The following is a 17,717-nucleotide window of genomic DNA, read 5'->3' as shown; positions in this document are numbered from 1 at the left end:
CTTTCGAGTGAGCCTCCCACCCACTGTATGTGCAGTGCACTCTGTGCTTGGCACCGAAACACCAAACAGATGAAGTGAATTTTGAAGGGCTGGAATTTGCCAAACTGTCAAAGATTTCCTTGCACTTGTTGTTCCGCCGCTACGAAAACAGGGCCTCATGACTTTGATTAATTTAATTACTTTTCACTGCGCGCTGCATTTTGCTTGGACTTTGATTAATCAAAGCCCGAGCAGAACGAGCGCTTTAAAAGTTTCTCTAAAACTTAATTAAATCCCTCTTTTAGCTTTAAAGTAGCTTTAATCGTTTTAAACTCTTCCTCGTGTGCCGTTTTAGTCATTTATAAAGTGTTTATTCTGAAAAGACAGCTTAGTTTCACACTCGTAGTTATAACAGCTTTAATGAGTCCTTAGAAGAACAAAAAAACAACAAAAAATAGATTATTTTTATATCAACATGTTGAAAAAAATGTTGATGGCAAGTAGAAGTCAAATCAGTTGCTGCTTTTTTCTGTTTTCAGTTTAAAAAAATGAGATTTGCTCTCAAACCACAGGATGATCGAGTTAAATTGACAGTAAATGTAACACGAACCTCCGTCTTCATGCATGGCTGGACTTGTTGTTCCACAGTTCACAACATGTGCTTTATTTTCTTGGCCCGTGGAGCTAATCCACATTGACTCCTGGTGACATCACAGACTAGTTTGGGGTTTTCAGCTCTGTGAGGATCTTTGTTCACGTTCATAAATCTAGATTTAACGTGCGCTGTCAGAATAATATTTAGGTTTTGCCTTATCCCGGCCCATTTTTTCAAGTGAAGGAAAAAATAAAATAAACTACCGCGGCTTTCAGAGGGTTGAAGGATTCAACAGTTTTGCAATAAAAGCGTTTGAAGTGGGTCTCGGATTACAGCTCTTGGAAAAGCTTTTAATTCGTCCCAAACTGTTTTGGTTGCTTCTAACAGAGGCTCGTGGCAGTCGCTAGTTTGTAATAAAGGAAAATTTAGAGATGATTTGTTGCCATGTAATCCTGCTTTTTCACAACAAGGTCTCTGTCAGTCGGATGTTTGAGGACGGACACAGAAATCTTCAGAGCTGTAATTATTTTGCTGAACAAATATAAGGAATAAAAGCCCGTCTCCTCGCGGCTGAAAGGACAGTTCGTTGCGTGCGCCGGTTGTTCAAACACAGAAGACAAGAGATGCGTATTAAAGGAATATAGACGACCGGACGTGTTGACAGAGGTGCGAGAGGAATGGAAAGAGAATGAAGGGAGGGGGGAGCTGGAAGGGAAAGCCCTGCGTGTTTTTTTTTAGCGGGCAGTTGTGTCATGTGCCGTAATGGAGTGGCGACAGCTGTCTCTACGTATGCCCCNCATCTTCAGCTGTTGCCCTGCCCCATGGACAGCTGTTCCCCCCCAACACACACACACACCAGGTTGCAGAAGGCTCTGTTTATTTACCACTGGGTGAATTAAGGTGGCTCTGACTCAGCTGATGAGGACCACGACGGCTTTCTCTGGACTATTTGCAGCGCAGTGTGCCTACCCCGCACTGATGATAAACACAACTCCTGTTACATTAAAAAAAACATAATAGATTAATGTCAAACGCATACATGTGAGTTTATAGAGAAAGGATATCGTTTCTGTAATTATCTGTCCTTATTACGTTTCTGGGGCTAGGAAAAGGAGCGATGCTTTGAAACTGGTCCAGAATTTGCCTCACTGTTGATGTTAGTAGCAAAATCCATTTATCATTGGGATTACACCAGTATACAGCACATTACTCAAGACTGGTTTGTTCAATTAGTTCTCTCTGGTGCATGTGGGGAACAGAGCCTGGAGCTAATTTTTCATAGCCGCCAGCCCGCTGAGGCTCATGTGAAGTACTTTTCTCACTCACCTGGGAGAAAGCTGATGCGGAGCAGACTTTCATTTCCTTTCAGCGTTAATAGTCGGTTAATTAACGTCTGCTTTTTTCAAAGGCTGAGTGTGCAGGGGAACATAAAAACTCAAGTACAAAAGGACCACTGAAGTTCAGTCAGACATTTCAGTGGAATTAATTAATAGAAAACGGCGTGAACGCGTTCTTGACCGCACGGAGGTGGGATTTTCTTTTTACCAGATTTAAAAAAAAGAAATAAAGTTTTGTTAAATGTAGCTGTTTTATTAAGCATTTATTTTAATCAAGTAAATCTTGATTTGTATCAAATCAAGCACTGAATCATTTTAATCAAAAAAAAAAAGACAGTTCAAAGACAGAGTAAAAAAAATATTTTGTGCCGCGTTGCGCCGATCTGTAAATTTCGAAGGATCTTCACGTTTTTTATCATTTCAGCCTTAAAAAAAAAGAAAAAGCCATTGTAGGAGCCCTAAAATGGTAATCTTTGAAAACAGGATCCGGAGTAAAAAAAACCCTTGAGTTTCCGTGTGGACGGCCAACCTTATGAAAACTTTGCCGTCGTAGCTCAGCCTCTAATCTAACCTTCGACCCGAAGGTGTCTTCTTGTTGTGTTCACTCTTCTCACCCAGCTTCATGTTCGTGCTCCACGCCTTGTTTCCTGTTTTCGGTGTAGTCTGTGTCTGCGTTAAAGCGCCACATACAGGCCTGACGTCGTCACTGCAGCGTTTTCATGGTGATGGAGACATTTCTAGAAACAGCGCAGGGAACAGCGACCTAAATGAAGTTTAGGATTCACGTCAGATACAAGAAATTAAATCAGTAAATTGTGCAAATAAAGTTAATTCAAAAGCACATAAGTTGGGTTTAGCAATAGATAGATATGTTCTGAGAAAGCCCAGAGACAACCTGCTCTGTAAAAAAACTCAGTCATTAATGTTGTTTAAGTGTATTTTTATGCATTGGCTCCCGTTACACATGGCAGGCGGGTTACTTGGATAATTATGCTTCAGTAAATACATGGAAGAAATGTGGCGGAGCTGGAAATGTGATGAACAGATGTGAATTCCTTTACTTTAATTTACACCAGATCAAATCAGCTTGATTTGTCTTCCATTGCTGGCCTGTAGATGTACAGACCCCAGTTTGAGTGAAGAATGTTAGATGACTTTATGGTAAAGTCGTGTGGTTAAAATGCAGGATTTTTCTTGATTACAGTAGAAAGAAAAGTGGCAATGAAACCTCCCTTGGTGTAAATAAAATAGCTCTGCTAAAACATTTTTTATTGTTAATCAAATAAGTCAGTGTAAAGTCTGTGGAGGAGGTTACCTTGATTAAACTCAGATACTTGGGATATTTTCTTCATTCAGAGCTCTGATGAAGGCCATGTGCTGAAAACCTTTTGATCACTCAGAGGTGTTTGCAAAGAGCCACAGTGTTTAAGTAAAAAAAAAAAAAAAAAAGGAGACGTGAATGAAAACAGGTGCCAGATTTTTTTTTTTCTTTTATGGCCTCACTTTGCTCATATCTTTGGATGTCCTGGTGCGGCGCACATTTCAGGGCGTTAGTGGGCGTTAGTCCAAGCCTCCGCTGGCTCAAATGTCAGGATGCAGTCCAGCCATCAGGAAGTGATGCAGCTGGGTCCTAAAAGCTAAAAATATCCGTACAGAACAAGAAGAAACCAGAAAATCAGGATGTCCGTGTGTTATAAGTGTGTTATTGTGTTTGTCAGGGATCCTTTGTGTCTCCAGTTCAGCAGCTTCTGGTTGTGTTGATATAAAAACGAACCTCTTCTTCTCAGGCACCAACCAGTGGCCCCGTGCGAGCGGACAGACCCCCACTTCACCAAGTTACGAGAACTCCCTTCACTCGCTGGTAAGCTCCCCCCTCTGCGAACGAATCACATGACTGATGCTCACTTTGGATAAGTTACCCATGAAGGCATGAGCTTGCATTACAGGGGGATTCCTGTCTGACAAATGTTTTATTTTCTGAGGAAAGTGGGGGTCGAGGGATAACCAAACTGAACAATACCTGTCCCTTGGGGCTTGCCATCTGTCCTCCGCTCTGTGGGCCAAGGCGGGGATGACAGTTTGTGGGGGGGGGGATGGGTTGAGTTAAGCAGGCCAGTGTGGGAGGGGGGCGGCAGCTGTTTGCGGCGCCACTTCCCCAGAATTCCTTCGCTGCTGAGCGTCAGATTTCACCCAGCCTGCCCCACGACCTGATGCACTTGTCATGTATTTACATAATCTGCTGCAGGGTTAAACCACTTGTTGCACGTAGACACAGATGTTTTTTCAAAATAAAATCACAACGCAGATCTGTATAAAATCATCCGACTGGGGTCAAAGCAGGGATCGAAAAATCGTTCGTTAAAAACATCCAGTAAAACATATGATAAAAGTGAAAAGCTGTTTGAAAGATGAACACCAATTTGAGATGGTAAATAAGTATTTACAATGGAGCGTTGATGTACAAACAGAAGTCTGTCGTACTTTTACGTTCTACAAAAGGGTGTTCAGTTGTTTTTCTTTCTATTTTAACACTCAAACTATCATCTGATTTTAAAGTCAAGCATAAATGTTAAAGTCAGGAACAAGTTATGATCTAAATAAAGAGTCTAAACGTGACATTTGGGGAGTTTCCAGAAACATGCTTGCCTTATAATTTAGTTTTTAATCAAGATTTTTTTGATGCCACCATTAATGAAGCTCCAATTTTGTTTAATAAAGATCTTTTTATTTAGCAAATCTCTACATAAAATGCCGTAAAAGAAGGCTCTTTTCATAATTTCTTTAAAGTCAAGACTGAAAATAAACTAATACACTAAAATTTCCTGATAGTTCAGTCAGAACAATCAGGATCTTTATTCTCTAACAAAAGTAGAGATTAAATTATAGTTGAAATTACTAATCCTGTTAAAGAACTGAGCCATCAGCAGTTCTATATATTAGTTTGATATCAAGTCTAGCTGACTTACATATTTCAGAAGATTTTCTTTTAAAGTTTTTGGCAGAGCTGGATAAAATGAACGTGTTGCATTAAGTCACAGCTTTCAATAGTAGCAGAATTTCTTGAAAAAAAAAAAAAAAAACTAAACAAAACTCTAAAGCAATCGGCACAAAGAAATAGACGAGCGTCGCAGTAAGCAAAGAGGGGGATGTGGCCGAGGCTGAGGCGTGGGGCTAAAAAAAAATGTGCAAACTCTCAAACATTTTCATCTTTGCAAAGTGAGCAGTCAGCAGCTGTGTGCTTCCCTCCAAATCCTGCACAGAAATATTAAAAACAATCTCGATCTTCAGTGTGTCTGTGGCTTTGATAGACTGATCTCTTCTTCCTATAATTCTCCTATTCTTATTTGACTTTGCCAGAAAAACAGAGTTCATCAGCAGTTACATGAGCATCTCCAGGATGCCATGTCTTTCTTAAAGGATGTCTGCGAGGTACTCTTCAGATAGTCTTTATTCATACACGCCCCATACATCTCTGCATTTTTCCTTTTGCTTTCTTGCACGATTTTAACTACATTTGTGGTAGCGTAGTGCAGTTTTATTTTGTAACGTTGGCTGCCTTGTTGTCATGCCATGCTGTCTTAAACAGGCCATTCCAGCTTGCTGTAATCATCTGGTGCAGAATTTAATTTGAAATAAAGCACTAAGTGGGTATACTACCCCAAGATATTTCGTTGCAACATACGAGGAGAGGTTTTCTTCTAAATCTCAAGCTGAAATGGTTCAGTTAATCTTTCATTCGGACTCATGATTCAGTTGTTTTTTCTTTCTTTTTTTCCAACTCAACATCACACAATCACTGTTTTCAGTTTTCTTGTCCCTAATGTGATTACACTAAGCTGTCCGTCTTTGTCTCCCTCCTCTCGCGTCCTCTCCCCGATTCTCTGTTCCACTATCCCTCCGGTCCCGTCCAGTCTCGAATGGAGGATCGTCTGGACAGATTGGATGATGCAATCCTTGTTTTGAGGAACCATGCAGTGGGCTCCACCACCAGTCTGCCCAGTGACATCCACAGCCTGCTGGGACAGGCACAAAATGGGCCAATAACAGCCATTGGACCAAACTTCCCTGCCTCTGCACTAGTTCCGAGTCGGACTGCAACAATGGTATGAGAACATTAATATTTCAGCGCTTCTTTTGTGTGTTCCTGTACGACTTCTGTCAGCGGCTCAACCACCTGCTCAAACCGGATGCAGTGCCACGCGCAGAAACTTTACATTTTTCCACACACGAGCGGCTGAGTTCATCCTGACATATTTTCCATGAGCGTAATGCCTGGCCTAAGAGCGACTCTTTAATGGTGAAAACAGACTCGGTGAAGTGAAGTGAAGTTACGCTCCAGTTCAGGACTTTGTTTGTGAGTCGCTCTCCTCTTTGGAGTTGCAGCCGAAGCCTCTCAAGGAGCGAGGGAATGCGGGTCTCGGTATAAATCAGGATGTGCTCACCCGTCCTCCATCCCACTCGAGGTATTTCATTTTATGGAGCCAAGACATCTGAACACATCTGCAGTGGAAATTTGAATGGGGCGGCTTGTTTGACTGTAATCCAGAGGTGTTTGGAAATAATTTTGGGTCACAGAAGTAGTTTTAATGAGGCTGTAAGTTCAGGTTACTTATTATGATATTCTGATATATCCAAATGAAAGAGAAAGGTAAGAGTTTCTCAAATGTTTCATATTTTCCCGCTCCTCTGTCTGATGAAAATCTTGTCCTTCGCAATCCATTTTCTTTAAGTTAAGCAATAAAATATTTGTACTTTTGTCAGACTAAGACAGTCGTTTTTATTTGAGGGACAATAATAACAAAGAGGCAGTCTTCATAATAAAGTCTTTTAAAATGCTGTGAATGCTTCTGCCTGTTCTGTGTCTTCTGTCGGTGGGAAGCTTTCACCTTGATGCCGGAGCAGCTGGGCAGCCCGTTTCGTCCCCCCAACAGGAATTTTTCTGTGGTTGTCAGAGGAGCTCAGTGTGATGTATTTGTTACAGAGAGCTGGCTTGTGGCAGGGATGTTGACCGACTGCGACCGCGAGATAGAACATACTGTGTCTGCACTAACACAGCACTTCCTGTGTGGGAAGAGGTCCCTACAGACGGGGCTCAACAGCCTCGGCGCAGCACAGCCGCGGGCTTTTTACTCCGGCTGACACTCCGCCCACCCCCCTCCGCCCCTTTTCATCACTTCTTTTTAGCAACCCAGGAAATCTGAATCGTTGGAAACGTGTGTCTGAACCCGGCGGCCTCCACCCAAATAGAGGGTCCTCAGCTGTATGGTAATCAGGGCCGGCCGTGAAAATGGCAGCGTTCTTTTCTCGCCGCGGCCCCAGATTCCCTCCTCCTCCTCCAGACAAAGGCTTGTTTGGACACCTGTTGAGAGTGCAGCGAAGATTAGCGTAGCGCCGAGGAAGGGGAGGTTCTTGAAGTGGCGGGGTTAACAGAAGCCAACAGTGACGGGGGATCGCATTCCATGAGAAAAGGAGGAGATCCTCTTCACGCTCAGCGATGATTTTTCTTTTTTTTTTTTTTGTCTTTTCAAAGCTTTCAAGGGGAAATCAAAAAGGGAACGTGGTAAAGCCAGTTGGATGTGGAGGGAGTTGACATTTTTATATCATGAGCGTAGACAAAATGTTGAACTGGATTAGCTTGAAATTCTTCAGAAAGAGTTTAGACACAAGAAAGAGGCGAGTTTTAGTTGTGGTAACAGAACTTGGTCTGAGAATGACTCAATAAAAATGAAATATATCACATACAGAGAGAAATGGATCTTTTTTAGTATCATAATGTGTAAAACAATAAGCAAAGCATCCACAGCTGTTAAAAAAGAAGTAATAAATTTCCCTAATTTGTCCTGTAATTTGAAGCTTTTAAATTCTTCAGTGTTTAAACGCTCCTGAATACAAAGAAACAAACAAAAAAAAAACATCTAGTCAGTATTTTAAAAAGTTTAATTCTTGTTTCAATGTTTAGGCTGGTATTAATGATAATTGTAAAAGTAATTGAGATGTTTTGTGTGAGGAGGAACCGCAGGATCGTCCATATTAGGCTCCTAACAGGATGTTTTCTGCTGTTGTCTCTTGGGGGAGTCTGCTTCCTGTCTTTTAAAGTCCTTCCTGTCTGCGTTACAGCAGGGCGGAGACGACGCTGCCAGCCTGAGCAACAGCCACGGAGGCCTGCCCAGCGCCGGCTCCACGTCCAGCACGGAGCTCAACCACCACGTGGAGGCGTTCAGAGGTCAGACACTCGGCACCTGCTCGCCGCCCACATGGTTCTGTTCGGCGTCTCACCTCCGTGTTTACTTCACCGATGACAGGTCTTACTCCGGGGCTGCCTGGCCAGGTGCCCACCACCCTGGAGCTGAAGGTGGAGAAGCAGGAAAAGGATGAGATGCACGATGACCTCTCCGACAGCAAATCGGATGACGAGAGCGACAGACGAGATATGAAGACGCCCAGGACAGGCCCACGCACAAGGTGGGTTTCTAGTTCAAAATCTTTTTGTCAGAAAAGGAATTACTTTGGGGTCAAACTGAACTGTGTTTAAAATATGAAGACTGAGCCCTGCGTTTGAGAAAAACTGTTTCTTTTATTTTCCGCGCCTCACAGCAGCATCACTGAAGACGAGGATCTGAATCCGGAGCAGAAGGCCGAACGTGAGCGCGAGAGAAGGATGGCCAACAACGCCCGTGAGCGCCTGAGGGTTCGAGACATCAACGAGGCCTTCAAGGAGCTGGGCCGCATGTGCCAGCTGCACTTGAAGAGCGAGAAGCCCCAGACTAAACTGCTCATCCTCCATCAGGCTGTGGCCGTCATTCTTAGCTTGGAGCAGCAGGTCAGAGGTCAGTGCTGCAACATCGCTGCGACAAACTGAAATGCCAGCGCTGCCTCTCGTCAAGACAACCGGCTTTTTTTAAACATTTGAGTGATTCTGCATCTGCTCAACCAGGTTTTTAGGAAAATCCTTTAAGTTACTAAGTTTGTGAGTTCATTAGTGTATCTAATGAGTCTATATGACTCTGATCAGTTCAGCACATTTAATCTGATTCGTTTCATTTAGGAACAGAATCCATATAAAAAAAAGAATACTGACAAGGTTGAACTCTTCTGTTATTTCAGGTATAAAAATGTGTAAATTCAAAGTCCACAGGTGGTCGATGGTGTCAGATAATTTTTAATTAAACATAAATATAAATTATCTTTTGAAAACCCATATTGTTATGGGTTAATTGTGTAAAATAACGGCAGTCCATACAAATGTATTACTTATTATCTAGATATAAACAATTTCCACTTTAATAAAATTATTAGAAAATATAGAAATAATAATATTACAGATGTGATGCTACAGATGTTCAGGATTTTTAACCAAATAACTTACACTGTTAATTGATTACATGTAAATAGGTTTTTTTTTTACCTTAGTCTTTTAAATTTGATGTTAAAATTTGTAATTCATCATTATTTTTTTATAACAAATATTTTACCTTCATGCAGTTCTGCTCGTCTTGGAGTGGATTAACTCACCGACATTAAAATCATTAAATCCTCCAGGCGGTGACTTTATTTTGAGCCACCAGCAGAAGGAAAACTGGGGATGTAAAATGATAAAAAATGCAGTAAACTGTAAACGACAGTCTTATTAATACGACGTTATATTGAGGCAAAGTGTTGCAGTAACAGAAAAGATCCTGCAGGAAACAAAAATCTGACCTTCTTGTTTCCTGTTGTCTTCTTATTGAATAAAAATAATCAGCAATAGTCCGTTGTTGAAGCTTTTTATCTGTTTTTATAAAAAGAAATGGCAGACATTGATCTGTTAGTCAGTAATTTGAGTATTTCCTTCAAATGAAAAGTGAAATAAAGGCAGAAAGATTTAATGTTGCCGTTTCTGAATCCACAGAGAGGAATCTAAACCCCAAAGCCGCCTGCCTGAAGAGACGGGAGGAGGAGAAGGTGTCCGGGAGCTCCAGCGATGCCCCGCAGGGTCACACGGGGGTCCACCCGGGCCTGACCGACACCTCCAACCCAATGGGTCACCTCTGAGCAGGAGACAGGTGCAGCCATCTTCCTTTACCTCCTTTTCACAGGAGTAAGGAGAGAAGTGTGTCAGCTTTTTGTCTCGTTTCGCCCTGATGATTGTTTTTGTTTGCTTCTTCCCCGCAGATCGGTGCGACACATATCGTTTCTGTCCCATTCGAGTCGGCGACCCGGCGACAGACAGGACTCACAGTTTGTGACCCCAATTGGAGGAGACAGACCACTCGAAGCAAAACCACGAGTCCAACACAATCCAGTCCTCAGATTTTAAAAAACGAGAGCCGAGCGTCCGGCTCGGCATGTCCATCTGCAGATTTCTCCCCACAAGACAGAAAAAAAACCCAAACCTCAGCACATATCACTGTCTGCAAGAAGTGTGTTGCTTCTGAACAATCAGAGACTTCGCAATCTCCTCCAACTGTACGTGGAAATTGCTTTGTGCCTAAACTGAATTGACGAATGCATTGTAACAGCAAATTTTTTTTTCTGTTTGTCTGTGTTTTTTTTCCTATTTATTATGTTATTGAACTATAAAAGTGTATGTCTAAAGGGAAAGGTAGGTAAATTGGAAGAAAAGCATGAAGCTTTTTCAGTTCATCTATAGTTTGCCAGAGTCACCGTGAAACCTGAGCATGCCGCCCGGCCGAGTCTGGGAGAACGTTTGGGCGCTGACATGACTGAGATTAATTTATTGGCCACTTTAGAGTGATAGTTGAACTCAACAAAAAAAATAAATAAACACCGTTAGCCGAAACACCCCTTTGTTTTAAAAAAGAGAATATATTATTTATATTTATTTGTTTTGTCCAAAACTACCTAATATTTGTTCCCATGTAGCTGAGATCCGGTCGGGCCCGAACACGACGGGCGAGTGGCAAACTGTAGTTTTACTGAAGGCTCAGAGTCGTTTTGTTTCACCCCGAGGTCGTGGCGATGAACACACGCTGAGCTTAGCGTTCCCAAAAAGAGGAGGGGCTTTACTGCCTGGTTGTTCCTTTGCCGTATGGTGTTTATTATCAGCATTTCTGCTCAGTTGCATCCTGATCGCAGCACAGGAAGTCAAATATTGCTTATTACAAGGTAGTATCTCGGCGGACAGTGACTGTTGGCGAACGACATTCTCAGTCGACCTGCTTGGGATGGATTTTATTCTAAGTGTGAGCGACAAAATGTCTCAAAAACTCGTCTCTAGTTCGTCTCAAGAGTGCGAGAGCTGTTCTCGACACCTGGAGGGGTGACAGAAAACACGTCCATGTCTAAAAACCGTGCCGATGATCAGTAATGATTGGTATAAAACTGGTTCAGATCTGCCTGTCTTCATGTCTGAAGTGTATTCCCGTAGATGAAATGGTAAACGTGGGCGGCTGCAGAGGTGGGTACGATGTGGGCAGGCAGGTGCAGATTTATCGGCCGTGCACACGGGGGAAAAAAAAAAAGGTGGGATTTTTGAAAACTGGACACTCAAATTGCGGAGCGCACCACTTCCTGGTTGTTTGGTCGCAAAAGTTAAAATTCAGCGAGGCTGCATTGAAAAATGAATTTTCTTGCCGTTTTCGATTTACCAACCAGTAAGGCTGCGAAGAGGCGGGAAACGTCTGGAAAATTTCCACGGGAAGTTCAGCCGGGGAAACGTTTTCTCGGTCGATCCAACGAAAACCGTCACAGATTCTGATGTTCTTCACTCGAACGTTTTACATTTTGTGTAGAAACATACAATAAATGTTGGGACATAATCGAAGAAATATGTCTGCCCTCTAGTGGCGGCTGGTAGAAACAACAATAATGTGCGTTTTTGATTATAAAAGCCTTTTTTTAATCAGATGACACTTTAATATCATACATCTAATCTATTTATCCTGTAATATCATTGAAGCGTACTTCACTTTTTTTATATCTATGAGCTTAATCAATGGTGCTAAAAAATATTTTCCCCAACTGTATTTTAAATCCCTGTTAAAGGCCAACCTTGAGTATTTTAAATTCCAGGTTCATTCCTGTTTATTCCCATAAACTCCTGGTAATTCCTGAGCATTTACTCCAGTAATTTTGCACCCAGCTCATCTCCAGCAGTCGCAGCCTGATGAGGTACTACCTTTTATTAAGGTGCAGTAAAAGTAAGAAAAATAAATAAAAAAAGAAAGAAAAGAAAAAAAAAAATCAATAACGACGACCACATTCTCTCCTGGCCCGACGAACATTTCCGTTTTCTTTATGTTTACGATTTCAAGACTTTAAATTTCAGCGCAGTTATTCAAAGTCATGTTTAGTTTTGCTTGTTTGTGTCGTAACGAGTCCTCTTATTACCCCCCCCCCCCGACGTCCAGCATCGCTGCGTTTCAACCAGCAAACATCTACAGTAAGTTATTTTTTTTAAAGATGTTTAGATCAAAGCTCGTTGACGTCAGCCAGGCTGCAGATTTGGTGGATTTTGTTGGATATTATCAGACTGTAGGGTGAGAATGAACAAAAGCAGTTAACTAGTTTTCTTTTACTTTTTAACCATTTCAAGACATCGGTCATGGCTTTATTTAGTTTGCCCTATCAGTGTGCATGCGTCACGTCGCTCCTGTTATGAGTATTTTCTTTTTGTTTGGTTGTATTTGTCTTAAGACTTTGCTTTATATTCCAAATATTTCTTTGTATATCCTGTTCTGTGATGACGTTCACCGAGGCTGCCGCATTCAGAATGAGAAATAAAGAAAACCCAGCAGGACTTTATCATCAACACTTACTCTGAACTCTCAGACTGAATGTGGCCTTTTTATTTTCCTTCATTTCAGTATTTCATGACCTCATATTCATGTTTGCAAACTGAGGGTTTAATCTTTGTCACTTCAAGCTCTGTTTTTCTTTTCTTTCTTTTTTTATTTTCCCGTCCTTCTTATATTTCTTTGCTCTTTTGTTTGCCATGTTAGACTTTGCTGTATTCCCAGATGCTTTCCCTTGTATAATATATGATGATAAAAAAAAAAGAAAATCAAAAGAAAAAAAAAAACATTTGGCTTATTTTTCACTGTAGTTAGTCTTTTATACAATAATACCGTAAGAATATTTCTTGAATTCCAAATATTACTCTTTCTAGATTTTTGAAAGCAAAAGTTTTGAGTAAAAAGTTTCTTACTTTATTTTACTATATTAGATAGTAAAATGTACGGTTATTTACCACAACGTGTCAATTATTATGAGAGAGGTTCTCCACATGAACTTCTGCTCCAGGTTGGGTTCTTAGAACTAAAGTCCTAAACATTAAAAGAAAAATGAAAACAGAGAGACTTCCATCATCTCCCCGGTCTCCGTTGTTGATCGATTCAAACAAACGATTTGTTCTTGTGTCCAATAAAAAGGTGTTGTCGATGCACATCAAAACAGACAAAAAAACAACAACAAAGAAAGAAAAAAAAATAAACTGTGGCAGCGAGAATTTGAATTTTCTGTCTTTTTCAACAGAAAAACATAATGTATATAACATTTATGTTGCAATAAATGTGCCATCTTTTTTTAAACTCAATTGTATGTGCATTTATTTCTCCCTCCGGACGAAACTGTTTGAGTTTTTCTGTTTTATTTACAGTTTTTCGCCTCAGTATTAACAAAAAGAAAACAAACAAACAGATAAAACAGGATGAATTATGACATAGTTACTGGTTTTTTTGGGGGGGATTAGAGACATTTCTACAGTGGATTTAGGCCCGATGAGTGTTTTATAACATGTATCCTTTTTTAAAAATTTTTTTTTTAAATAATGTCAGTGGACCATTGTAGTCTGTATGAAAAGTACAATGAATATATGTTTCTATTTTTTAATAAAGTGTGATAGCAGCGTAACGTACTCCTGCTGTGGTCCTACTTTTGTTTCAGAACGGGATGAAGGGGTGTGCAGGAACACATCAACGTTTAGTGGCAGGACAAAAAGACTTAAATTTGATTTAACACCATTTTGCTTTTCAAGATCTCTCGTTTTGAGAATCGCAGAAAAAGAAAGGACGACTAAGCCTTTTGCCTGTGTGCCTGTGTTAGCAAAATATCTCCTGAACGGGTTTTAATGAAACTCAGAAAGTCAAGCCTAGATGGCTGCCACGGCTGATTGACCTTTAGCTGCAGAAAAAATGACTCTGACTCAGGCGATCTTAAAGATATGGAGCTAAAATCTGGTGTGGTAGTAGCCGAGAGTCATCCTCAACACATGCTCTGAGCACCAACACGTCTCATTACAGCTTCTCACTGTGAGATGATCCGAATTTAAATCTCTGGGATGGAAGGTGGCAGGCGATATGCACTCTCCTTCCTGTTTGTTTTGTTTATGGTTTGACCCATGCCATGTAAAAGCAGAACCAAAGAACCAAAACTGAGGAATCTGCTCTGAGAAGCTGGAACCTCCTCGGGTTAGATCAGCCAGTTGTGGGCGAAGAGGCCTTCTGTAACCTGCTGTACATGTGCTGCGACTCAGCTTTATGAATCCCCACAAGTGTCATCAGAGTCTGAATCTGGAGGACGTTTGCACGCCGTAAATCTCAGCATCTCGCACATCTGAGCCGAATTATCTTCACGCAGATTTCAGCGTGACAAGCACCCGTCTCGCCCTCCGAGGGCTGATCCCAGCTCGGTTTCTCTGACAGAGGTGATGCTTCGGAGGAGAAAGTGCTGACTGCTGGTTCTGTCTGCGGCGGGCTCGGGGAGACGTAAATCAGAGCTGTCGTCTCAGTGAATTCCTGGCGGGGATGAGCATTGAACGTGTGAGCGCGGTGGGTGTACATGTTTTCTGTAGGAGTGGGACCACCATGTTTGAAGGCTGACTTCCTGTCAGGGCTGCTGGGCTGAGCCAGCTGACAGAAGGTCCTTGGCTCGCGTCCTTGAAACTGGACCAGAGAGCCTGCTGTTCCTCCTGCTCGAACAATGAGATCATCCTCCTCTCCGCTTCGCTTCCAGAATGCGAGCTGCACGAAACCAAACGGGCCTCTTTCCAGTTTTTGTCAAAATTCACGACCAAAGACACTTCCACCGACTGTGGTTTCCAGCAACGAATGACTGAACGATGAAATGGGGATCTAAATATCTCAAACTGTCGACCTTTTGATTGGAGTCACAACCACCCAACAAACAGGAGGAGAATCTCAAATTTATGCCCAAGTTTAGGGTTTTTATAGCTCTGTGTAAAAGTCTCCAATCGCTCCTTTTTGCCCGTGTTTGTGTGTCTGTTTCCAAAATATCTCACAGTCCACTGGATGAATTTTAATAAAACTTCCAGGAAATAATCACTGGATGTACATCTGCAGCTGATTAATGTTTAGAGCCAACCAAATTCAAGATGGGCGTCACAGCCAACTGACCTGAGAAAACACAAAAATGGCTCTAATTCGGTCAATTTTACAAATATTGTGCTAACATTTGGTGAGAGTGATCCACAACAGATGCTTCTTATCATGAGATGTCTGCCTAAAACAAAAGCACTGACCACTGGAGTCAAGCCTGCTCGTCTGTTAGCAAAATATCTTGAGAACTACTGGACGAATTTTAACGACACACTCGGAAAACAACTATTGGATATGCATCTACAGGTCATTAATGTTTGGAGTCGTATCTGCCTCAGCTAAGTGAGTCGACACAAAAATGGCTCCGGCTCTGTCAGTTCTACAGAGGTAAAGTTTGTTGTGGTGGTAGCTGAGAGTCATCCTCAACACACACTCTGAGCAAATCATCTCGCAATAACATACGAGACGGCGCATAATTTTATCTTCAAGGTTTACAAATCTGCTGTTTCGTCTGAAACACTGATATTCCTTCTAAGAATGCTGGGCTTTTATTCCTTTATATTCATCCAGGAAGCCAGACTTTCTTGAATTAGTTTGTGCTCTTCAGTGATGAATTCCTGTTTTTTGTATTTCAGCTGAGATTTTTTCAGAGATTCAGGCTAAAGAAGTGTGACTTAAATTCCTTGTTATTCTGACTCAACGCTGAATCACCCTCTGAGTTTAGGAGCCTTTTTTAAAATATCTGAGTGATTAATAAATCAGAGCATAGTGGCTAAAAAACCCCTGCATGTTCTGAAAATGGTGAAGTACTGGACAGAAGATTTGCAAAAAGCAGCAAAGACCTTCAGAAAGACCGCTTTAATTGATTACAAGAAAGTTTGGCTCTTTGGAAACAAAGAATAAAGAAATATTTGCACAATGCATGATCATTTTCTATCATATTTGCTCCTCCTATTTGCGGGAGAAAATCCATCTTTGTTCTTTACGTAGAACAGCATTTCTGTGTTCAGCTGCAGTCAGTATCAGGTTTGATCGCTCTGTCTGACGAAAGGAGTGAGAGGGGCTTTCAGTGATGGCTGCTACAGCCGCCACACTGGCAGCCTCGTCACCATCGAACAGGAATCAAACCGGGCGGCGCTCTGAGCACCACCTCAGCAGAGAACAGAGCTCCCATTGTGCCCGGCTGCAGCTCAGCAGTGGTTCAGATTAGGCTCTGCGGTTCTGCGCAGACTCTGCCGACACAAACATAAACAGCACGCCTTCATCAGATCTTCATAAAGGCCTTACACGTAAACAGCAAGGCCACAGTTCAGCGAATTAAACACTTAATCGTTTGTTTGCAGAAGGAAAAGCATCTAATCCTCCACATCTGTGAGCGGCAGAGCGTTCACCTTCGTTTTATTTTACACCCTTCAGCAGGAGCTGCAAATAAATGTTCCCAGAAAGCGAACATCTGCTCAAAGGAGTTTGGACCTTTTTTTTCTTCCAGAACAAACTCTGGGATGCTGGTTTGTTTCCACAGATGAGCTGCTTACTTCAGAAGGTTTTACAGTATTTTAATACATTTAGGTCAACTGACTTCTTTTTTTCTTCTTTTTTTGTAGATCAGCTCTGGTCCTTGTAGTGTCGTCTTTCTTCATGACCCACTTTATGTTTTTACGCCACGTTGTACAGATTAGATATCATTTTTATTTTGTGGTTTTTGTTTGTTCACATTCTTTAACAAATTCATCAGCAGCAACGTGTATTTTGCTGATGATTTATTCTGCTTTGCTGAAATAAGTTGTTTCAAAAACAGGTTCAGTAACATTTATTTTACCCTAATTTCACCCACTTAGACTGGTTAACAATTAAAATATATACTGATGTTCTATCAACTACATCAACTATTTTTATTCACATCTGCCATTTAAAAAATATAAAACTTACCACAAATCAAATCCGAATGATGTGAATTTAATATCTTGCACATCAATGCAGAACATATTTACAGGTTTTAGAACTATAAGATGATGCATTTTTAATGGAAGAAGTTGTTAAACCTCATCCTGCCTCCATTCTACTAGAAGAGGAGTAGAGGAGTCCAGGTGCTGGACTGTCCCGCCTGCAGTCCAGACCTCTCAGCAGTAGAAAATATTCAACTCATCATGAAATAAGGAAGATTGAGGACTGCTGAATAGCTAGAGTCCTCCATCAGACAAGGACAGTGGACAGCATTCTCCTCCAACCCCTCCAGCAGCTGCTTTCTTCAGGTCCCAGATGTTTCCAGGCTGGTGTAAGAACTTCACAGAGGGAAACATGACCGTGTCCAACTTTTCTGAGACGTGCTGCTGCCATAAAATCCACCACCACCATCGTCATCACGGCTTATCTGTGATCGGGTCGAGGAGGCAGCAGGTCCAGGATGGAAACCCAGACCTCCCTTCCCCCAGAGACGCCCTCCAGCTCCTCCTGGAGGATCCCAAGGTGATCCCAGTTCTGGGTCTGCCCTGAGGTCTCTTCCCAGTGGGACATGTCTGACCAACCACATCC

General features: G+C 41.7%; 1 protein-coding gene across 6 annotated transcripts in view; it reads left to right on the top strand.

Moving 5' to 3' along the window:
- tcf12 (transcription factor 12) overlaps positions 1 to 13,439 on the top strand; it is a 66,818-nt gene extending 53,379 nt beyond the window's left edge. For 3 of the 6 annotated variants that reach the window (XM_017403781.2, XM_037979781.1, XM_017403804.3), the window contains 8 exons: positions 3,699 to 3,772; positions 5,269 to 5,340; positions 5,823 to 6,014; positions 8,029 to 8,134; positions 8,214 to 8,373; positions 8,506 to 8,738; positions 9,800 to 9,953; positions 10,063 to 13,439. In XM_017403781.2, coding sequence (XP_017259270.1) covers positions 3,699 to 3,772; positions 5,269 to 5,340; positions 5,823 to 6,014; positions 8,029 to 8,134; positions 8,214 to 8,373; positions 8,506 to 8,738; positions 9,800 to 9,942 — 980 coding nt within the window. In that variant the 3' untranslated portion in view covers positions 9,943 to 9,953; positions 10,063 to 13,439. The remainder of the gene's footprint in view (positions 1 to 3,698; positions 3,773 to 5,268; positions 5,341 to 5,822; positions 6,015 to 8,028; positions 8,135 to 8,213; positions 8,374 to 8,505; positions 8,739 to 9,799; positions 9,954 to 10,062) is intronic. The other 3 variants (XM_017403795.2, XM_017403820.3, XM_017403788.2) reach the window with 2 other exon arrangements.
- The last annotated feature ends 4,278 nt before the right edge of the window (positions 13,440 to 17,717 follow it).

This window comes from Kryptolebias marmoratus, linkage group LG15 (assembly GCF_001649575.2).
Source record: "Kryptolebias marmoratus isolate JLee-2015 linkage group LG15, ASM164957v2, whole genome shotgun sequence".
Taxonomy (NCBI): Eukaryota; Metazoa; Chordata; class Actinopteri; order Cyprinodontiformes; family Rivulidae; genus Kryptolebias; species Kryptolebias marmoratus.
The sequence above is the reverse complement of the archived record's forward strand: the minus strand, read 5'-3'. Positions and strand labels throughout refer to the sequence as shown.